The sequence below is a fragment of the Abramis brama genome, assembly GCF_963993115.1.
Source record: "Abramis brama genome assembly, chromosome: 22".
Classification (NCBI taxonomy): Eukaryota; Metazoa; Chordata; class Actinopteri; order Cypriniformes; family Leuciscidae; genus Abramis; species Abramis brama.
In genome coordinates, this window is record NC_139984.1 from 16,317,320 (window position 1) to 16,341,141 (window position 23,822).

The window sequence follows — 23,822 nt, forward strand, 5'->3', positions numbered from 1 at the left end:
TATTAGTTTATACTTCTTTGCTTTTTGCATTTCCATTCTACAATGGACTGCATATAAAATATTGCACTGTATATTCAATGTACACTGTACAGCAGTGCCAACTTTTTTTTTTTTATTATAGATAAAAACTGGCAGATGTGGTTGCCAGAAATTCACCTTAAAAATACAGTCACATTGTTTCAGGCATTACAAGCAGGTATTTTGGTACCTGAATATTTTACTCTTCATAACCTTGTATTTTATACTATAATATTAATACACTTGCAGTCTTTTATACTTGTGGTACTAAAATTCACTTAAAATACTCTGATAACCACCTTAGTAAACAGAAGAACTCAGGATGAATAAAAGTTGATCAAAAAGACCATGAGCAATGTCTAAAAACATTGAAAGCATGCATGCACATTCAACAATATCTGTGCATGACCAAAACTTCATAAAAAGTATCAGCACACTGTTGCTCACATTTTATTTTACTGAGTACACCAGCAGCGTTGGATAAGTTACTCTAAAAAGTAATTAATTACTATAATTACATCTTCAACAGAATAATGAGATTACTGTACTAATTACTCTCTCTATAAACTATTGCATTACTCTTTGCTAATTATTTTCTAAATTAATTTTTATTCCTGCTCTTTTAATTTTTTCAAAAAAAAATATTATAAAATTGCATAAATTATTCTTGAACTGACCAAAGTATTTAAAGGGAGAAGTAAGTTTAAGTTCACTGTCCTTTCGGAAATTCTTTTTCTTTTTAGGTTACATAAAAAATGAAAAAAAATAAAAAAATAATTTGATGTTAAATTCACTAATGTTTTATATAGAATTGTTATATAATCTATATTTAATGCAATTACATGATAAGTAACTAATTAAATTACAGAAAAAATAGGTGTAATCCCTTACTTTACTTTTTCAAGGGAGAAAAAATCAATTACAATGAGTCATGAGTCATTAATTATGAGTCAAACCCAACATTGCTCACCAGAGTATTTTAATGTGACTTTTCGAGCAGCACAACTCTTCATCAGATTAAAATGCCACTAATAGAATCACACTTAAATAAAAAAGGATAAAAATTAAGTAATGTAAGAGAGTTATGCACAAAACTGTTTACAAAGACATTTTAAACAAAATGTAATCCAATGATGTGTCACAGGGACACTTGTTTTTCACCATAAAATATGGACTTGGATATATATAAAACAAAAAAGCTAAAGCTTTTAAATATAAAAAATAAATAAAATAGCTCACTCTGTAGTCTATTTTTTTAATATATATTAAGAGTAGGCTATATGCATCTTGTCAGTTAGTATTTTACCATGCAGGGCATATATATATATATATATTTATTTATTTTTTAGCACAGGTTAATGAAAACTTTTGCATGCAGCAACTTGCATCCTTTTTGGCCCCAAAGAACGACATCTAGGTCTGGCTTCACAGACAGGGCTTAGATTAAGCCAGGATTAGGCTTTAGTTAAATTAGGACATTTAAGTAGCTTTTTAAAACATGTCTTATGAAAAAAATCAATTCCTGGTGTGCATTTTGAGACAAAACAATGAGACTGACATATTTTAAGTTATGTCAGTGCAAGTTGCTTTCCGTTAAAACCGCTCAAACATGCATTTTAGTCTGGGACTAGCCTTGTCAATGAAACCGTGTAAACAAGTCAAACTCTAAGTACAAATGTAAAGTAGACGTTCATTCCATGCCGCACCTGTAGAGGGCGATTGAAGGCATTCATTGTGAGATATTTGCTGTGGAAGAAGAGAGTCTGACAGCAACAACCATCACTAAAGTAGGTACACTAATGTTTCCTAATAACTAAAGAGTTCACTAATGTGTCATTATAAACGTGTTCTGTTTTAAATTCTCATGCATGTCTGAAGCTATTGATGCGCTAGGTTTAAAATAAGTGCAAAATACTTTGCATCACAGTGCTAACAGGTCTCCTGATAGCATTCCCTTTAGTCTGCAGTTATTTATTCCATCAAATAATAATTGTTATTTTAGGTCTTTTAGAATTCTTCGTCATGACAACATTCCAAGTGCCTGATCATTTCCCCGCTGAGACGTCATGGATCTCCGCGTGTCCCGGTGGTCTATGGGAGGTGCGCCGAAGGTGGCTTAGAGAAAGACAACGAGGGGACAGCACGCCTATGATGGGGTCACTATGTAAGGTCAAGGTGCGGCGAAAGACTGTTACAGGGGAAAACACACTGCATACCGCTTCTCAAGAGCAAGAATCAGCAGCTAGCGTTGATTCTAGCGAGCAAGCCTCCTCATATCCCCGCTCGCAGGACTCTGTACTGCAGGTCCAACTGGATGAGTGGTTCGTGTTGCGCATGGGCGAAGGACAGTGTGACATTACTGAGGGCTGCCTGGAAGGGATGAGGGCTGGAGAGATGTGTGAGGTAAGGGCAAATCAAAAATATGGACTTACACTAAAACACAATTTTAAGATATTTTACTGTAAAATGACACGTATTGTTAAATATGTTGTTATTTTATTTTTTTCGCAGAGATTGGTAGGTCTATTAGTTAAATATGTTTACTTTAACAATCTTTGTTGTATTATATGCCATTGGTGAGTTTGCATGCCTGTAACTCAAAAAGTTTTTAAATATATCTTAATATCCTCTTAGATTCTGGATCTTAACACACTTTTCTTTTAGTATCTTTTTAAATGCCCTATATGGTTCATTCCCAGAGAGATGGAGATCATAATGCAGCTCCATGAGTAAATTTGTAAATTCTACACATTTTCAATCAATGGTCAAAAACCAAATGTGGGTCACTTTGCATACAGGTGATACTGTTTTCTTTTAAAGAGTAATCAACATAACCCTCTGAGTGACAAAAAAAAATAAAAAATTCTGAGGTTTACATGTCTGTAACTCAAGTATTAAAGATATCTTAATATAATTGTCGAATCTTTTTCCTATGAAACTTTTCTTTTGGAATCTTTATTTTTAAGCCTCTATATGATTCAGTCCCAGAGATATTGGGATGTCAATGTGTTAACATGTTGTTACATACTCATGAACAAATTCCAAATTCTTCCAAATATCCCTGAAACTGATTCAAATACAGATTCTTATAAATACACATTTTAGAGGAGCAAGCCTCAACTTGACCATTTCAGTGGATTTTTGGCACTCAGAGTGTGATGTTGTATGCAATTATTTTGAAAGAGGGAAACAAGATACATTTCTAGTTTCAACATAATTTATTCTTCAGACATTCCTCTTTAAATACAATAAGTATCAGCTGTGTGCAAAGTGAATCACATTTGGTTTTGACCATTGAAAATGGGTACAATTCAACAAACTGAACATAGAGCTGCACTGAGATCCCCATATCTATGGGACTGAACCACATAGGGCCTTGAAAATTAAGTTTCAAAAGAACAATTTGTTAAAAACTACAATCTAAAAAATCTTAAGTTACAGTCATACAAACTTGGGGCAAAAGACAATTTTTGAACAGTCACCATTGGCATATAATGCAACAAAGATTGCTAAAGTAAACAGATTTAACTAATAGACCTACCAATCTCTGCGTAAAAATAAAATAATGATGCTGCCATCTTTCTAACGTCATTTTTACCCCCCTCTAATTTAGCTCCAAATCCCAGGCGAAAATTGTCATTTTGACCCCCTCTTCAAAATAGTGGATTACTCAGTTAATATACATTCATGACATTTAATATTTTGGCTTTCATCACTATTTATGTTTGCCTTTCTCCGGAAAAAATATTAACAAAAAGTTTCCAAAATTAGTTTGATCTGAATGATCCATTTATCCTCCACAAATAACTGCAAACTGGCATTCAGAAATGCATCCATGTAGTTAGCAACACCCAATTACCTACGATCCAATCAACTCCCGAGGATGAAATCAAGTCCCGCCCTAGTTTTTTTTCTTTCTTTTCATTCCAGAAGCCGATTCTGATTCCCGATTTTTTACAAGCAAATAGGCCGATCCCGATACCGGTTGCTGATTTTTTTTCTTTCTTTGAATAAGCAAATTTATTTGTAGTTTATTTGGCCAAACTGTATCCATTTGTAATTAGAGGCAACCACTGCATTTTAATCACGATCCAAACAAAGATGCTGCACACATGTAGCATGACCAGTTGTTTTTGATTTAAATTAGATTGTATAATTTCAAGATTTAAAGAAAAAAAAAGAGTGGTCTGACTTTAGATTTGTCAAATGATGCTACATAAAAATACCTACACAAAACAACAGCAGACAGACTGAATGAAAATGCAAATTCACTCTCTGACAGTGGGTGGTACTTATAAACTACTTTAATACGCATTTATACGGAGGTAGTGGAAAAGAAAATGCAATCGAAACTTTTCTGAAGACAGTCAGTTCCCTTCAGAGATACGTTCATATGAACTCCACACCCAATTCAAAATATTTTAAGCATCGCAAACAATGAGCTTGCTGTGTCTGGTACAGTATTTTCTCTGCAGACGTGTCTGTGCTCTTTGTGTCCGTCTTCAGCATTTTCTATCTCTGGCCTGTTAACAGATTTCACAGTTCACAGATTTCATAATATTTCCACACAAATTACATTTTGGGAAATTATTGCAATGCAGTTTGTGTGCAAGCCCAGAACAGAGATCAACTGAATCTCAAAAGAAACAAAATCGAGTGTTTAGAGTAAAAAAACATCCGGTTCCGATCAATGGCCGGTCGACCGACCGGTGCATCTCTAGATATACGTCACAATAGTGAAGAAAAGACTATTGCAACTTCCGTTTCATGTCAACTATAACATATTATGTATATCATGGGAAAATGTGATGTTCTCATCTATAAACATTTTTTTTATTGCAGTTCACAATAAGTGCCTGGAATACAAAGAACTCCAAAGCAGCATGCAGTGATGCTAATGGTACCCAGATTGAAAATACAACAGGGCAAGGATTGTCACAGCAAGCCGACTGCTTTACTCTTCAACTTCACTCTTTGACCCCTGGGCAGGAGTCTTGGCAGATGACACCTGGAGAGAAGTGGGCTTGGGTGCTGTCTCACAAGCAGAGGGGTGGTCAGCGGTTTGGGAATGGAGATATCTGGGGTGCGGCAGACTGCTATTGCAGAGCTGTAAAGCTGGCAATAACTTTAAACGGCCAGACAAGAGGAAACCCAGGAGACGAGATGTCTGAAGAAGGTGTGGATGGAGATGATAATGATGCAGCTTTGACACCATGCTATGATAAAGAAAATGAGCTGGCAGAAAGTGCTGATGATTCCTCCATTCCAACTGAGGAGGAATACAAAAATGTAAAAGCAGAGCTTCACTGCAATCTCTCTTTATGCCAACTTAAGTTAGGCCAGCTTGGTAAATCCAGAGACAGCAGTATCAAGGCCACCGAGCTGAACCCAAAGAGCACTAAGGCCTGGTACCGGCTTGGGCAAGCTTGCATGCAGCTGGGCGAACTGGAGGAATCCCGCATGGCCTTTGGAAAGATTCTGGAACTCCAACCGGATTCTGCATCAGCTCGCGCTGCTCTGAAACAAGTGAACTCCCAATTAAAAGACCTAAACAGTAAACTTGGTCAAAGGCTGAGCAAGATGTTTAACTAGGAAATAACTGAAAGTTAGCTATTACAGAAAACAGAATTATAAAAATTATATTGTGAAACTGATTACTGTAAAGTGCCCATAAGTTATGTTTTTGGTCCTTCCTTGCAGACCAGTTTCAGTTTTTAAAACTTCTTTACTGTATGGGTAGTATATCTTAAATGTTCAATGTTGTAATTTGTTAATGTTTAAATCTACATAAACTTGAAAGTCATGAGGCTACTTAAGACATTTACTGAATGTACTTAAAGAATTTTTTTTTTGTAAAATAAGAATATACTGCTTTGATGTTTTGTTCTAAACAAATGTGTGTTTTTTTTTATTCTGGATTTATAACTGCTGTAGAAAATTATAAAATGCCAAGTATAACTCATTCTTGCATAAAATGACATTAAACAATGTTATTTATATTAAAAAAAAGGATTTTTATTAACAAACAAGGCATAGCATTACCCATTTCAAACAAAATGAATATATTATGATAATGCAATCATTGAATTTTTTGTTTTTAATCATTTAAAATGAGATAATTTCAAATTATATTATAATACAAAAATGAAAAAAATATTTTTTCTTACGAATAAAAATTTAAAAGCGTTTTTGATGAGGTAATTGCGTAGCCAATGACATCACATTCTTCAGGTGGAGGCGGCCAATCAGACGACGCCTCCTCACTACATTCACATTAGAAAGATGCAGATGACAACGAATAAAACCAGAAGAATAACTACGTTTGTAATCTCTGCAAAGCATAAGATAATTGGAGAGGTAAGATTCTTGTACCCTAATTAAGTATAAAACAACAACAACAATCTATTAATTCGGTTATTACAGTGATGTTTCTTGATTTTTGCTGTGTGGTGACGTGTGTGACGAGAACTGGTTGTAAACTAAAATATATATATATATATATATATTTATATATATATATATATATATATATTTTAGTTTACAACCAGTTCTCGTCACACACGTCACCATATATCAGTTACAATGTGACAAGTAATAGAGTAAGTAATAGACATAGCATGTAAGTGAAAGTTGTTATTAATATAAAGTATTAATGTACGATTGTAATGGCGGCCCAGCACGGACAGTAAACTTTGAAATGTCGGAAATGAACCAATACCCGATGCCAAGAAAACGTTATGCATGTCCTGAGGATGTATACTCAACAATGACGAATATAAACTGTTTTAATAAGCGTAAACGGCATAAAACAAAATACATTAATACATACACCTCGTGTTATTGTTTTTTTATATATATATAAATTTTTATTTGCATTGTTAAAAACATTTCCTCATAGTGTTTAAAGCGGCATAATTTCTTCGCCACTTCCACCCCCAATTGGAAAATGACTGAAGGGAATTGGAAAATAATGACGGTTTCCAAACACGTTTTCCAAACCCTGTAGCCTACCGTCGCCGCCCTTTTCAGAGTCAGTCAACATGTACTTCACCGCCACGGCCACACTGACGCCATGTTGAGCCAGTGTTGTTTGTTTCAGTCATTGCGAGAGTTTGGTTTAACTAATATTACTTAATAATATTCTTAATTAATTCGCTGTATATAAGACTATCAATAAAAGAACACATGAACAAACAACGTTTTGGCCTATTCGTATTTAAATTATAAAAATAAGATGTGATCACATCTGTAGTCCGGTTCATTTGGTCCGGACCAAGGGCGAAAAATGATACTTTGTAGCATTTTTAAGGCGTTTTGGTTCCTTTTCACACCACACTGATCGCTCTGGTCCGAATCAGTTTATGAGTTGATAAAGCGAACCAAAATGCAGTCACGTGACAACATCCACATCACTCGGAACGCATTTCCATAACTGCACTTCGTTTGGTCAGAATTAACGACACAACAACAACAACACGCTGCTGTTTACTATGGAGAGACGACTGCGTGGGCTGATTGTATCCTTGGTCATATTTTATTAGTTTGTCTACACCACTTTAGACAAACAATAATATTTGAGAATGAACCGAGGATGCGGCTCGAAAATATTGTTAATAATAATTTCTATTAGGCTCCGCACCTCCTAAAAACTCCAAATTTGTCCGCGAGCTGCAAACTGTCAACAAACATTTCTCCTCATCCTATAATGCACAGCGCAGCTGACTACGGCAACTGGCTTAGTCCAAAAATGCGCAGTTTTTTGGCAGTTGGTTCTGTTCGAGGTCGGATCACGTTCTCACCACAAACGAACCGCTCCAGAGTTCGTTTGAAAGCGTACCGAGACCAAATCTTCCAGGAGGTCTCGATACGCTTGTTTGGTCCGCGTTTGGTGCGCACTCGAGTGCGATTGCCGCATTCACACCTGCCCAAACGAACCGCACCAACGGGGAAAACGAACTCTAGTGCGATTCAACCGAACTAAACGAGGCAGGTGTGAAAGCACCCTAGAAGACACGTTCACATTAACTGCAAAGAAGTCGTTATATGAGCTGAAATAAAGTTTGGTTATTTATTTATTTATTTATTTGCAATAAAACTTCTTAAGATGATGTGTTTAGTGGAGAGTTGCATAAACTCAGCCTCTATTTTAAGACTGTTTGACCAACTAGTAGTTAGGGGTTATTATTCTTAATTTATTTTTCAATTCAGAGTAGACCCATCTACCTTTTTATGTAAGTTAACTGACTTTACAAAGTTAGGACCAGTCTTGATGGAAAAAAAATTAGATTGCATAAGTTTTAAGACTGGTCCAAGCAGTTTATGCAACTGGCCACAGTACTCTCTGGAGGTATGAGGAGCTATGGTTATTTGACTGGAAAATAAACAAAAATGTTCACTCTCTTTGTTTACAGATAAAAGCTGTTTGAACTACCTTTACTGGCAACCCTGCGGCTTGAAGTGGTATGTATTGAAACAAGGTATATAATTCAGGATTTCAAAAGTGGTTTTTCTTGTTCTTCTTCTTGTGGAATCATTCCAGAAGGACACACCAGTCTCTGTGGCGCAATCGGTTAGCGCGTTCGGCTGTTAACCGAAAGGTTGGTGGTTCGAGCCCACCCAGGGACGAAAAGATTTTGTTTTTATGCCTGAATGTTGTATTGACACAGCAACATTTATTCACAACACTTTTCCAGAAATTTACTGTTGCGCCTTGTAGTGGTTCACTAGTGATGTCTCTGTACATTTAATGAGTGCAATCAGCTAGTAATTAGTAATCCTAGCCAATAGGTAATCTCAGTGATTCTGAAAGTAATACTGATTTTTAGTTTATACACATTTACCCTCAAAGACAGATGGCTAAACCATTGAATACAAAGCCTAATTAACATTTACACTTAATTCGCAGTACACAGTGTACATAGTGCACTGTTATGAATTAATAGTATGTATGTTGGGCTGTTAGTCATGATTTTAAACATGCATTAGACCTGACAGGCATGACATGATCCAAGTTAGCAGTTCATGTTACAAATGTAGAACTCCAAATTTGGTGATTTCATTCCTCATGCATTATTGAAGAGCGGCATCTAGTGTCAAGTTCAGTGTAACTACACCTACTACAAAACAGCGTTGAAGCATGAAGGACTTAGGACCTCAGAATTTCTTTATGCACAATTCATCTTCATAATGTGTGATTTGTTTCAGGCTACGTTTTGTAGACAGAAGAACTTTCTTCTTAATGAAACATACCAGTAGCTATGACCACCAGTCTCTGTGGCGCAATCGGTTAGCGCGTTCGGCTGTTAACCGAAAGGTTGGTGGTTCGAGCCCACCCAGGGACGAAAAGCTTTTGTTTTTATGCTTTATTTTTTTGTAATTGATGTAAATGTTGCACAGACACTCTAAAGGAACAACCTAATAAGACATGGCATTAATTGAGATTAAATGTTAACATTTTTTGAATGCAAACTGAAAGGGCTGCAGTTGGTACTCTCTTTCTCTTTTTTTTTTTTAAACATCTGTTCATCATAAAAATGAGCACAATGTTTTTATAAATCAAAGCCTGAATGTAATTGGCAGAAGTAAAAAGCAACAACTCTTTCAGTCTTGATTTAAAACCATTTTCTTTGAAAGTTTAAATTGGAATAGTTTGCAAGAACACGATTATAAACTGTGAAAGTGAATTAGTGAATTTTTCCTTTTCACCGTGATAATGTTTAATGTCCCCAGCAAACCATGTAGTCCCATTTAGCCACTTGTTAGCGACTGCCTTTTTCAAGACAATTAATTAAAGCTTTTTAAAAAATCACAAAGGAATATTACTGATGTATTTTATGTGGTTTATGTGGTAGAATAAAACATGAAAATATCTTTCACATACCTTCAATACCTTATTTCAGGCATTTAACCAAAAACCCATTGACTTCAGGACAATGGAACTGGAAGTACTAAAATGTTAACTAATTTTGGGGTTTGACCTTCAAAAATACGTCACCCCAGCCAGCACTTTATATAGATTGCAAAAAAAAAGCTACACTTTGTCAAAAACATTTATACAAATACACCAATAGCCTACTTGATGCAATTTTTTTCATATATATATATATATATTTTTTTTTAAATTTGCCAGGTAGAATTATAATTTTTAAAGAAATTTTTAAGAAGGAAAGGTGACAAAATGAACCTAAACCCTTAGTAATTCATGATAGGAATTTATGATTCAATTCAGCTCACTTTTGAGGGCTGCTTCAAACGTTATGAAAGAGCGACCTCTTGTGTTAAGCTCTGAGTAAAACTATAATGTATAAGTTCGCCCCTTGCTTTTCCTGTAGAGGGCGATAGACCACCAGTAGATTTCTTTGCTTGTCGCAAGACCGTTTTGAATGGGTCGCGGAGTGTGCAATCAAAGAAACAAAAAAAAAACAGTTCTGAATCAAGATTTTTATTTTGAATGACGTGAGTGAAAACTTTTGACTTTTATGTCAGTCTCCATTTAAGTAGCCTAAACAATGCCTGAGAAAAACTCTTTGTATTCAGTATCTGCGGTCAGAATGAGATTATATGTCAGTGTCATTATTCTAACGTTATTTTCGTAACTTGATGTTACGAAATAAATAAAAAAAAGTCTCTCACTTCAGAAAAACGAACTTTCCTGTCCTGCCAGCAGTTATAGGTACTCCTGTGCTCGCGCAAATGCGGATGAGCGTGCTGCATATTACTTCAATAGCTATATGTTTAATTAACAGTTCATGTTATGTTAGTATTGTGTATTTACCATGGTAACTGCCTGGTGTTTCCGTAACCCCATAATACCACTTATTTTTCACTTTGTGTTATTTTGTATATTTTTTAAATGACTGTGGTGTCTTTATCTTGAAGATCAAGTCCTCCTAAAGGAGTAGGACATGTGAATTAGATACCATACATGATTTAATTACTAAAATTGTCTTTTGGGAATGAGAATGAATGGTGTGTTTCTGAATAGTATTAAAAATGACTATTAGTAACTGTCAAAAAATTATGGCTTCAGTCCATTAGGGGTCTTCACAGCCGAAATAGCTCAGTTGGGAGAGCGTTAGACTGAAGATCTAAAGGTCCCTGGTTCGATCCCGGGTTTCGGCATTTTGATTCTTAAAACTCTTATGTTGTGTTTTATATATTTATGTATGTATGTATGTATATATAAATCTAATTTTATATATATATATATATATATATATATATATATATATATATATATATATATATATATATATATATATATATATATAAATCTCCACAAAGCCAACACAAGGCAATTGTGTATTAATTGATGGATATATAATAAAATCAAATATATTTCATACTCTAAGAGTTATTTCATAACTCTTATTTTAGGCACCCGCTCTCATTGTGTGTGGCTCTTGAAAAGTGACCAGCCAGGTGACAGTGATATGAGCAGAATTGGATCAGCTTATTTATTTGCAACAGAACATAAAGAAAGGCACCCAAGCAGAGTGAATCGATATAGTGCAACTGTTTTAAAAACAGAGATAAATATGACGCAACCCTGTTGGAACAGTATTATGAGCATTTAATCAACATCATATTTTCATTAATGTAATGAATATGACACATTACACTTCAAGCTTTTTCAATTTTCTTCTATGAGCGAATCGCTGTAATATTATAAAATTACATAATTAAAATATATCTCAACATATTGTAGATGTTATCAAGAACTGTACAGAATTTCAGTTCTTTTCTTTTCCATGTTCCTTCTATTTTCTACTGGTCTAGCTTCTTTTAGACTTCCCTTTTTGTGCTGCTTTATCAAACATGGATTGACAGGTAGATAGCTGACACCACGAGTCTGCTATAAGAATGAGAGGTATGACAATCCACAAAATATTCATAAACACAAAGTAGAACCAGAAATAGATGGGGTGACCATATTCACTGTGAATATATCCATCTCTGTGTTCAGTGAAGAAGTAGAGGACTGCACCATACAGCTGACCTGCAAGTAATGTTGAACGTTAGACTGAATTGTTCCCTCTAACACACACTGTTTCTCAAGTTGACAAGATGTGGAATAAATAACTATATCATAAATATTTAAAATTCCATATGCAGTAGGAGGACACATGTCTTACCTAGAGATACGATGAGCTGCAGGACAAATCTATAAGAATGGTTATAAAGGAAGGCCAGAACAATCCATATGCTGAAAGGACCCCACAGGCACGCGGTCACTGTCTCCATACTAACGGTGAAATTATCCGCTCTGAAAAGAAGATCCCATAAAAGAAGTTTAGGTATAATGCAATCTATAGACATTTTTAATACATAAACATACAAACGTGTATAACTTACATTGCATATCTGCTGTCTCCTTTGGAATATTCTTTCCCTATATAGGATGAAAAAGCATTTTCAGTATTCAAACGTATAAATAATGTGAGTGGGAGACTGCAAACTAGATGCAATATATGCAGCGTCTGTAGTACATTTGTTGTGGAATTACTTTTTGTTAATTTACAATAAAACTATCAAATTTTATTTACAAAATACAACATATTTTTATAATTATAAATTCTATAATTACGAAAGAATACATAACGATTAAATTTGCCACAGAATAAAAAAAAAGTAATTGCGACTTTTTATCTCGCAATAAAAGTCAGAATTGCGAGATATAAAGCCAGAATTGCGTGATATAAACTCTGACTTTTCTCGCAATTGCAAGTTTACATATAATTCACAATTGTGAGAAAAAAAGTTGCAATTACCTTTTTTATTTTTTATTCAGTCGCGGAAACAAGCTTTATACCATCTTGCTGCGACCAACACCTAACGTCGTAATTACGTCGCCTTTACGTGCTATCGTAAAATTTAGTTTTCTAGAAGGAAATCCTAGTTTTCTAGTAAATCAAGTTGTATTTACTACTGGGAATCTCTGAGACCAATTTGATACCCAAGTTCTCAAGTTAGATGAATTTAAACATGGGGGAGGGGATAAAGATTGATGCTGTGACTGCTATTCTTTAACTACATTAACTTGTATTGACGTTAAAATAGTGCATATATGCACTATATATATATATATATATATATATATATATATGAATAATCATTTAAAGCATATTGTATGTTTTATACACAGCGAAAATAGCCTGTATTTAACCTAAATTCCAAAAATGTAGGCAAGCTGACTATGTAGAAAGCGCAGTGAATGTTTAAACCGCTGTCAACGAATGGGACACTACATTTTATTAAGAATTAAATTTTCCCCAAGAAACAGACAAGAATAAACCTGGTGTCCTCCATGATTCCTAATCTTTCCAACATCAGGCCACTTGAACATGACAAGCTTGTAATCATGACTTCAGTGGGAAGTAGGACATTTCCAATAGCATGTAAAGACAGCATTAGGACTTCACAACTCGTAAATACGAACTTCCCGGGAGGGGACTTGAACTCAGCTTATGTTCACAATTCTTGGACTGTGCATGGGAAATGTAGGTCTTTGTAATGATAATGTTCACGAGACATTGAGGAAAAAGTTTCAAAGTATTATCTCAAAACATACTAATGATATATTAAGTGAAATAGACTTTGAACCTCACTCACACAGTTGAGAAAGGAAACTCTGGTCTTCAGGAATGATAGTGTAGTATAAAGAGAACCATCCCTCGATGACCCCGTGGATGAAGCCACACACAGTGAACCAGCACAGAGCTAACCTTCTCCCTCCGCTAAGCCTGCTCCCAGCCACCTTACGCCCAGTCAATGACCAGGTGGCAAGCAGCAGTATCCCAGACACAGAGAACAGGAATATGAGAATCTCTGACATTGAACGGTCATTAGCCACATAGTTGGGAATAGACAGGTTGCGTGGCCAATAGGGATGATTTATAGTTTCTGCTTCCTTCAACATCTGGAAAGGTGGATGAAAGGGAAAAAAAACCTTTATGAGACAAAATGTATAAATAGTAGCATCATAAAAACTAACTCCTAATCTCGAAGGTACATGTTTGCACCAGATAACGTGGCAGTAACATAATACAATCGATTTGGCTTGATACGTCTGTACTTACTTTGTGATGAGTTGTGGAATATCCTAGAAATGTGATTATTTCCCGCGTTTGAAAAATTGCTCTCTATGTTGCATATAAGTGTCCTCTTGGAGCTGGAGAACGCGGAAATGAACCGTGTTAATATCTACTCTATGGAACTACATAATCAAATTGCAGAAACATCGCGCCACCGAGTCACATCATACTGTAAGCCCACGTGATTCTCGCTACCCAATCACCATTAGCCTCTGTGGGAGGAACAACCCCTCGTGATATTTACAAGGCTTGCAGTTGGACGATCTCCTCGGAACATGCATGTCGTCACATCTGACTGCGAATAGTGTATGCTCGTGAAATGCACATTTTGTGAATGAATACGTTTTGTTTTTATAATTTTTAGGTGAAACGAGACATAACAAAGTGAAGCTTACAATAGATAGAGGGGGGAAAAAATCACACTCCTAAGCCGTGATAGGGACATTTCCCTGCCGTGACCCGGATTCGAACCGGGGTTGCTGCGGCCACAACGCAGAGTACTAACCACTATACGATCACGGCGAGCTACCGGAGGTGGTGATTGTGTGTGGAGGAATTGGGCTTCAATACTTATGCACTATTTTGTATATTCAGTTTTCTATGTCGGTGGTTTCCAATTTTTATTTTGGTGATACATGAGAACACTGCCTTTTTTTGCCAACTATTATTTTTAGTACTAACTCAACGATTTACCATCATACAACAACGCAGCATGTTTGCATCTTTAGAGTGGCTAGTGAAAATAATGTGAACGTCTGCCATTGAGCTTTAAGTTTAATCATTGACTTTTGCAACGCTGGATACGATATTGAAAGAATGAAAACGAATGTCGGTCACTATGACAAATACACCTTTTATTTTGAAGCTTGTGTATGTACATGTTGCTTTAAATTGCCTGCTCTCAACGTAGTGTATATCTCCCATATGGTCTAGCGGTTAGGATTCCTGGTTTTCACCCAGGCGGCCCGGGTTCGACTCCCGGTATGGGAAGTAAAGTTTTTTTTTTTTTTTTTTGAATATCGTATGCACGATTACAAAAAAACAAAACAAAAACAACAATAAAAACCCGATATTATTTTCAACCGAGATATTCAGCAAATTAAGATTACACACAAAACACACTGGGTAAATATTAATTACAACTCAATCGTTTGGGTAATATTTTGTGTAAATTATATACGTGCTTGAATAATGATTTCATCAGAAAGCACAAACAAATAATACAAAATCTGTAAAGTATAATGGTTTTCACCATGGTATTCACAGAAATCATACTAACCTACGCAATCTCAACGTAACAAATCGAACTGATGTCATGTGACTTCTTGTCACATGACCGGTAAAGGTTCTAAACATCTCTCTGTTTGCGTTCAACCGGAATAGCTACATCTCTGATTCTTTATTAAATCGTTTGTTTTCTACTGTCTGTCTAGTCGAATAAAATGACAGAAATGCGTGCTGATCAACATCTTCGTTTGGACGAGCAGTTGCTGCTTTTCATGGACCAGCTCGAGGCTCTTGAGGAGAAGCGACATAAACTCAATTCCCTTATAGAAGAGGTGAAACGTGCAATTACACTTGATTACAAATTTAATGGATGGAATCAAACCTTTTTAGTTGCGTGTTGTACACGAAACATTTTCATTTGTATTTATTCTGAATATAATTCCTTTAATTTTGTTCCACAGGGATGGTTTTCTATTGCCAAGACACGTTATTCAATGGGAAATAAGCAAGTATCTGCTCTGCAGTACGCTAGTGAGATGGAGCCGCTTGTTCACGTTGAAGCCAGGTCCGTATGTCATCATATGCATTTAAATATTCGCTTGTGCATAAGTCTTAATTATTTATATAGATCCATGTGCTTGCCTTAATAACAGCTTGTTGGAAGGTGGAACAGCTGAGTTCAAATGTGAGAGAAGAAAAAATAAAACAGAAGAACCGAAAAATAACACAGTAGAAGACATTGGTGCGAAAGAGACGGGTAGGCATGACTTGCTGACTTGTAAATTAAAGGGTTAGCTCACCCAAAAATGAAAAATTTGTAATTAATTACTCACCCTCATGTTGTTCCCCATAACACTTTTGTTCATCTTTTGTTCAACACAAAAAAGATATTTTGTCGTGAAATCTGAGTAATTTCTGTCCCTCCATAGACCGCTATGCAACTGACACTTTGATGCTTCAAAAATCTCATAAAAAGATTGTAAAACTAATCCATATGAATTGAGTGGTTTAAAATTTTCTGAAGACACATGATCGCTTTATACGCTAAACAGATTGAATTTAGGCTTTTATTCACATATAGCTAAACATTCATCAACTCACACGTCAGTTGTGGAAACGGAAGCTCAAGCATTGCTTAAAGGGTTAGTTCACCCAAAAATTAAAATTCTGTCAGTAATTACTCACCCTCATGTTGTTCCAACCCCGTCAGACTTTCGTTCATCTTCGGAAAACAAATTAAGATATTTTTGATTAAATCTGAGAGCTGGCTCACTTCTCCATAGGCTTCTCTGTAATTGAAACTTGCCAGCCCAAAAAGATAGTAAAGTAAATGTTTAAATAGTCCAAGTGACTACAGTGGCTCAACCATAAGTTTATCAAGCGACGAGAATACTTTTTGTGTGCAAAAAAAACTAAAATAACGACTTTATTCAACTATTCATTTTCTTCAGTGTGGGCCTCTGAGTGAGTTCACGTAGTGTAACAGCGCAGCGCTTCTGGGTTGTACATCAGAACGTAGGCTTACTATTGGCCAGCATCACACGCATCACACACATGACCAGCGTCAGCCAATAATGAGCCTACATTCTGACGTACAACCCAGAAGCGCTGCGCTGTTACACTACGTGAACTCACTCAGAGGCCCACATTGTCTTTACTAACTTTCTGGGCTGGCAAGTTTCAATTACAGAGAAGCCTATGGAGGAGTGAGCCAGCTCTCAGATTTAATCAAAAATATCTTAATTTGTGTTCCGATAGTTAAACGAAAGTCTTACGGGGTTGGAACAACATGAGAGTGAGTAATTACTGACAGAATATTCATTTTTGGGTGAACTAACCCTTTAACGTGCGAGAACCAATGAGGTACATCCTTGTGTTACGCAGCACGTTTGAGCTTCAACAAGAACCACTGAGGTTAATTCTTGTGTTACGCAGCATGTTTGAGCTTCTGTAAGAACCAACGAGGTTCATTCTCGTGTGTTACACAACAGTTTGAGCTTCCTCAAGAACAAATGAGGTTCATTCTTGTGTGTCACACAGAGGTTTGTTCTCGTGGTGGCAAGCAGGTTCGGTTGAGCTTCTGTTTATGTTCGCTGATCAATGTTTATATGCGAAAAAAGCCTAAATTCAATCTATTCATCATAGAAAATGATTGTGTCTCTTCAGGAAAATTGACTAAACCATTCAATTCATATGGATTAGTTTTACGGTCTTTTTATGAGCTTTTTGAAGTGTCAAAGTGGTAGTTGCCTAGCTGTTAATGGAGGGACAGAAATCGCTCCGATTTCATAAAAAATATCTCCATTTGTGTTTCGAAGATGAACGAAAGTCTTGCGGGTTTGGAACGACATGAGGGTGAGTAATTACTGACAGAATTTTTATGTTTGGGTGAACTATCCCTTAAACATTTTAATTTATTATTTATTTAGAGTCTTTCCACAGATTTTTTTTTACCATACCATTTATATGATACATTTAGGGACCTACAACTGTAATGAGGAATTGTACGATTTGTGACAAAATCATTGAATGTTTCAGGTCTTAGGAGGCGAATAAATGCCAAACAAAAGGGGGTTAAAGAGGAGGAAGAAGAGACAGACCCTCAAGTAAAAACAAAGGCAGAATCATCCACACCAGAGCACAGAGAACCTTTGAAGTGGTTTGGGATCCTTGTACCACAAAGTCTGAAACAAGCTCAGTCTGCTTTTAAAGAGGGTGAGCTCTTTTGTGATGTCTTCTGTAACTATGGCTTGCTTATGCTGTATTTGATTTGATCCCTGTGCATTATATTTAAATATTGTGCTTTGCTGCACATTTGCTGTGTGGCTTAAATTTGAAGTATTTCAGCACAATTTTGTTGTTTTTAGGGAAATGTTATTTCTTGTATTTTGGGTTTATTTAACTGTTTACACTTTATGTAACTAAAGCACATTTTCTTTCCCCCAGTCATCACTCTCTCAGCTGAGATTGCATCCCTACAAAGTGAAATACTTGCTACAAGGAAAGAGATGCAGGCCCAGGTGAAGGAGAAACAAGAGAAGACTCAACCAGAAATAAAAGAGGAATAACAGTGACCTTAATTACGTTCATCTATAATCTTTATTTATTGATTTTTTTATTAACCATATGTATAGACCCTTAGTTCTTAGAACAATTTCGCTATGTTGAATGTTGAAATCACTCTTACTGTATAAAATAGTTTACCTAATAAAAATGTTTGATGAACCATGTTAGCTTTTGAGCAGTAATGCAGTTGAAACCAGACAAATTATAAATGTATATATTTACTGCAGATTTGATTTTGTTCTCAGTTTTTAGAACCTGCTCTGCTCGAACATTTCATCCAAAATGCAATAACTATAACAACTGCCTTTATTGTATGCTTTTATCAGATAATTTCAGTTATTTTAGTCTACATCTACATCAGTAAATAAAGTAATTGTTCTAGCAGTTTCTATGTGGCTGAATCATACCTGTCAGATAATTAAATTTCATAGTAAATGTCCTCTGTTTCCTTTTAAAGTTGGGAAACAGTTGTAAAAGGTGGAAAATCCATTATGGTTTAATGGTTTAATGATAGTTTCATTATGTTTTTATTAGAGAACGTTTTCTGTGTCATGCAAGCCATAAACTGCGCTTACCTGAAAGGAATCCAAGCAGCAAACCATTACATTTAGTAATCATGTTAAGTGTAATTCTTCTACCCAGCACCTACAGAGAAACATTTTCTTGTCATCAAAAATTCCTGCTGAAACCTAAAAACAATAACAACAACATAAGACGCGAACGTGCACGAGCAGAAGTATCAGGCGCGTCCTCGCCTTCGTGCCTATTTTAGCTACAGTAAGATTATATTAAATCACTGCATTCGATTGGCGTAACGTTATGTACAAAACGAAAAATATAAGAAATGCCGGCCTTTATTGTGGTTACTTCATTACCCTTTTATCAATTTGTGGGTGCCTGTTCACGAATAGAATCAAAACAGACAAATAGAGGCAGAATGATAAATAAATAAATAAATTGTCCATTCTACTTCCTGGTGTTCATCTCAAAAGAGCTGCTAGCGGATAGCGATGTTTACGGTCGGAGCTGACACCGGGCAAAATACATAATTTGCTCTCTCCCGCAGATCTGAGGGACGTGTGTAATGTTTTTATTGAGACGTGTATCCGAGAAGACATTTTCACAACGATAGGACGATGCGATCAGTGTCAGATCAGGTGAACACGGCGCTATCTTGGTCAGATTACTATGCTTTTATCTCAATGCTGAGACGAGGCTATTGAATCCCAAAGCTAGACTGATATTTCGGAAAACAAAAGAGCATATCAAATTTTTTTCATTTTTATTCGGTGTTATTCTTACTGTATTGTTCATATCGTGGAAGATAACAAGATCACTGATGGCGTCAAAATCTAGGGTCTCCATTCTGGATTATTTCAATATCGTCTGTGAGGGAGAAAATGGCAAAATTGAATCTAACTGCAAGGCTTGCGGCACAAGGATTCAGGCTAAACGGACAGTTACTTCTAACTTTGTTACACATTTAAAGGTAAGGGTTAATTTTGGTATGTAACAGTGTTTTGTATCTAATAACGAGACAAATGAGGAGATGTTTACCCATCTATGCATGAGCACTTTTAATGCACTATTCAGAGTCCCCACAGTCATGGACATTTAAAGATGAATAAAAAATAAAAACTTCCTGGTAAAAAGTCATATAAATAAATAAAAAATATATAATTAATAGCATACAGTATTTTGATAAAATGTGCTTTGTGCAATTTGAAAAAGAAAAAAAGATTCTTAAAAAGTCCCCCAGAACCCTTAATATTCTGTTTGTGTGTGTTTACATATTTTATGTGTTTTATATATTGGGTTCTACATGTATTTTACCTGTATATAATCATGTCACATCCACAGCGCAAACATCAGGCCATGTACGATGAGTTTGTGAGGAAGAAAGATGTGAAAAGAGAGGCAATGCAGAATTGTACTGGCCCACCAAGTGGTCGAGTGATCTCTCAAAGCAGTCCTGGGATGAACAAGTTTGACTACAGTGATCCTCGGCAATCCCTCATCTCGGAAGCCATCGCCAAGATGATCATCCGAGACCTGCAGCCGACACAGATAGTTGAATATGAGGGCTTCCGTGAGCTTCTTCAGCTCCTGGAGCCCCGATACATACCGGTACCATGCCATTACATACAGCAGCAGCTCCTGCCAGCCTATGTCTCCCAAGTGCAACTAGCAGCCAAACAGGCTCTAAAAGGAGCAGAGTCCTGCAGCGTGACCCTTGACCTGTGGAGAAGCAGCTTTGTGGGTGCTGGGTATCTTGGAGTGACTTGCCACTTCATAAACGCAGACTGGCACATTAGATCCGCTCTTTTGGCTTGCTTACCGCTAACAGACCACAGCAACACTCAGCAAATGCTCAGTGAATTTGATGAGATCTCTGAATCCTATGGTGTGTCTGGAAAAGTGTTCAGAGTCGTCGCTGACCTTTCGCCTTGTGAAAACAGATCTCCTTTTCGTCTTCCTGGGTTCAATCTCATTGGAAACGGTGAAGAAGATGAGGAAGGGGAGGAAGATTGTAGCGATGAAAAGCCTGGAGCAGGAGAAGCCATCAGTAACAACGAGAACTGCAAGTCTTTAGATCATTGTCTTGGTCGAAGTAGGATAGACTGTTTTGCTCGATTGCTAGCTCAGTGTGTTAAAGAAGGAGTTTGCGCTTCCCCTCAGATATCACTTCCTCTAAGTAAAGCAGCCCACCTCTATAACTACGTAATTGCTACAGTGGCTCCTGAAAAACTTGTCCAAGTGTTTGGCTCCAATACCTCAACAAATTGGCAAAGACCCTCTTCCATGGACAAGTGGAACGCTCAGTTAAAGATATTGCGCCAAATGGTGGAGTCAATGGATTTTCTTGAAGACATTGTGGATAGAAATGACCTAGTTCTCGGTAACTTAGAAAAAGCGGTGCTGCGGGAGCTGGTTGAAGTGTTGGAGCCTTTCGAAGAGGCATCAGACATGGTACAAGGAGACAAGCACGTGTCCATCAGCCTAGGCCTGCCCTGTGTTTTGGGTCTGCGCAAGCACCTGGCTGAGGTCGTAACTCACCAGTGCTCTGTGATCGTGATGGGATTGTCTCAAGCTCTGGACCGCAGACTGGCAGGCATTCTTGAGGACCCTCTTTACGTAACCGCCACCACCCTGGACCCACAGTTCAAGTTGTCCTGGAGCAGTGACAGCGACTGGCACAAACAGGTGCTGCTGGAAGAAGTTGGAAAGCATACTCCTTTGAGTCCACTAGAACATCACTCAGAGGCCCAGCCGTCACCGTCCAAACGCTGTAAGCTGTTCTCTTTCATTAAGCAGCGGCCAACCGCCCAGGCCAAGACAGTGGAGCAGGAGCTGTCCACATATCTCCACGAAGAACCCACAGATGAGGATCCACTACAATACTGGAAGCGCAAGTCCATCGATTTCCCATTGCTCTCACAAGTAGCCAAGAAAGTTTTTACCGTGCCAGCAACAACCACATCAGTGGACCAGATATTTAACCTGGTTAGCAAGACTCTCAGACCAGAACAAAGCAGATTTCTGCCCAAAAACTTGGACACTCTGATTTACTTGAAGGCTAACTATAGGATACTTTGGTCCTAACTGCAAAGAGAGCTTTACAGAATTTTCTTTTTACTGATATCAAACCAAACACCTCAAAAATGCAAAACAGGGATTGTGCCTGATATGTATCTCACTATAAATACTGTAGAATTACCCAAAAGGAAGCAACCTACTTTTGTCAGCAAATAATTCCTTTTTCATGTTAAAAAGGCTAGACTTAAATGATATAAAATTAACTTATTATGGGTAAAAATGTATAATAATTTTCAAACGTTCATATATATATATGTAATGAAAGTTATTATATAGTGTTAACCTATTATATCTTTACTCCTAATCAGATGCTCGTTGCCTTTTTTGCAGACTGCAGATTGCAGTTCTGTGTACTAACTTTCACTCCCCCAAAATGCAACAGGATCAGATAAGTACAGTGCACACTTGATTCATGGTCAAATATTTATAGAATAATTCGCCTTCCATCAGCATGTTGTAGAACCCCAGAAAAAAATTCTTGCAGCCAAATGCTTTCTCAGAACACCTGTAAGAAAAAGTGTTACATTTCCAGTAAAACATTATTAAACATTTTATGTATATTAGTTAGCTTTATATTTATTTAAGGAAAGAAGGGGGGGGTTCTTTGTGTACAAAACCTACCCCCTAGAAAGCTGCAGGCAGGTTCAGTAATTGAAAATAATTACATTTCAGGAATATGGGAAATTGGAGAACACTGATGGTGGACTGTAGTCTCTCCTATCTTACAGAGCTGTGGGATATCAAGAAGAGTTGGTGTGTGTTAAAGACTTTTTGTGTGAAAAAGACTTTTCCATTTCAGTAAAAAGTGTTTTATCAAACCTGACTTCTTGTCCTGTCATAAATACTTTGCCATGCAATAATATGCCAAAGGTCAAGCAATTTCACTGTCTTCATAGCACAATCATGTCAGTGTGTGTGTATTTACAGTAATAAGTACAGCACACATATGCTAGGTTCTGTATCTTAACAGTGGAGTTTATGTGTGCTTGTATTCTGATCATGTGGAGGAGAAAATAAGAGACATTCAATCAATAAACTCAATTTCAAACAGATTTATGTGTAAGGCAGGGTGGCACTGCTGCAGTGCAGAAATAATGAACATTTGTGAGTGTGTATATGGGATGTGAATCCTGATATCAGTTTCCCACTCAGTCTCAGTAATACTACAGTATCATATTCTGGGCAAAATTGTACTTGCAGTTGCATTTTCTATTTGTGCACACGTCTGCCAAATTTCAAATGGAAAAGCAAAGTCCATTTGACATTTCATTTCCATCATTCGTGCAGGAATGGCAAAGCCATATTGAAATAGCAGTAGCAATGGCTCCGATTGCAATTTCATTTTCTCATTGTCACGCTCCCTTCTTGCCAAACCTCACAAGAAATTGCCATCCTGCCTATAATTGCAATCTCTATGCCAACAAAGGAGTCATTTGCTGCGAATGTGATGTGTAGGTGTGTTTATACCACATAAACACACCTACACATCACATTCGCAGCAAATGATGGTCAGTTTTATTTGCTATGAAAATAACATTTAGAACTGGCATGGGGCGTTATTATACATCATGGGCTGAATACAACATCCATTTTAAATAAAGATATACTGTGAACTCATTAAGTCATTCCAGTTAAACTATGCATATAACATATTTCAAGCCATTAAATGTTAAATATTTCCAGTAGACTGGAACATTTGATTTGACAAATGTAGGCTAGTGTTTAATTAATTTTAAAACTAATCTCTGTTATGCATAACAAAGAGCTTATAAAATTTATGCTGCTTTAGGGGCCGTTTACATGACACCGTTTTCAACTAAA

General features: G+C 36.6%; 4 protein-coding genes across 4 annotated transcripts; 3 read left to right on the forward strand and 1 right to left on the reverse strand.

Moving 5' to 3' along the window:
- The first annotated feature begins 1,745 nt into the window (after window positions 1-1,745).
- Window positions 1,746-6,158, forward strand: fkbpl (FKBP prolyl isomerase like). Its single transcript, XM_084100039.1, has 3 exons — window positions 1,746-1,805; window positions 2,021-2,421; window positions 4,861-6,158. Exons 2-3 carry the CDS (start codon window positions 2,041-2,043, stop codon window positions 5,608-5,610), a joined length of 1,131 nt encoding a protein of 376 aa, XP_083956165.1. The 5' UTR covers window positions 1,746-1,805; window positions 2,021-2,040; the 3' UTR covers window positions 5,611-6,158.
- A 5,292-nt stretch (window positions 6,159-11,450) lies between these two features.
- Window positions 11,451-14,294, reverse strand: ebp (EBP cholestenol delta-isomerase). Its single transcript, XM_084099229.1, has 5 exons — window positions 14,097-14,294; window positions 13,630-13,936; window positions 12,373-12,409; window positions 12,153-12,283; window positions 11,451-12,016 (listed from the first exon to the last, which is right to left on the reverse strand). The coding sequence occupies exons 2-5, from the start codon at window positions 13,934-13,936 to the stop codon at window positions 11,793-11,795; spliced, it is 699 nt and encodes a 232-aa protein (XP_083955355.1). The 5' UTR covers window positions 14,097-14,294; the 3' UTR covers window positions 11,451-11,792.
- A 1,137-nt stretch (window positions 14,295-15,431) lies between these two features.
- Window positions 15,432-18,563, forward strand: vma22 (vacuolar ATPase assembly factor VMA22). The gene is made up of 5 exons (XM_084099231.1): window positions 15,432-15,670; window positions 15,800-15,903; window positions 15,992-16,095; window positions 17,877-18,053; window positions 18,285-18,563. Exons 1-5 carry the CDS (start codon window positions 15,554-15,556, stop codon window positions 18,404-18,406), a joined length of 624 nt encoding a protein of 207 aa, XP_083955357.1. The 5' UTR covers window positions 15,432-15,553; the 3' UTR covers window positions 18,407-18,563.
- Window positions 18,564-19,386: 823 nt separating this feature from the next.
- LOC311073455 (zinc finger BED domain-containing protein 4) lies at window positions 19,387-22,824 on the forward strand. Its single transcript, XM_084099230.1, has 2 exons — window positions 19,387-19,893; window positions 20,265-22,824. The coding sequence occupies exons 1-2, from the start codon at window positions 19,744-19,746 to the stop codon at window positions 22,005-22,007; spliced, it is 1,893 nt and encodes a 630-aa protein (XP_083955356.1). The 5' UTR covers window positions 19,387-19,743; the 3' UTR covers window positions 22,008-22,824.
- The last annotated feature ends 998 nt before the right edge of the window (window positions 22,825-23,822 follow it).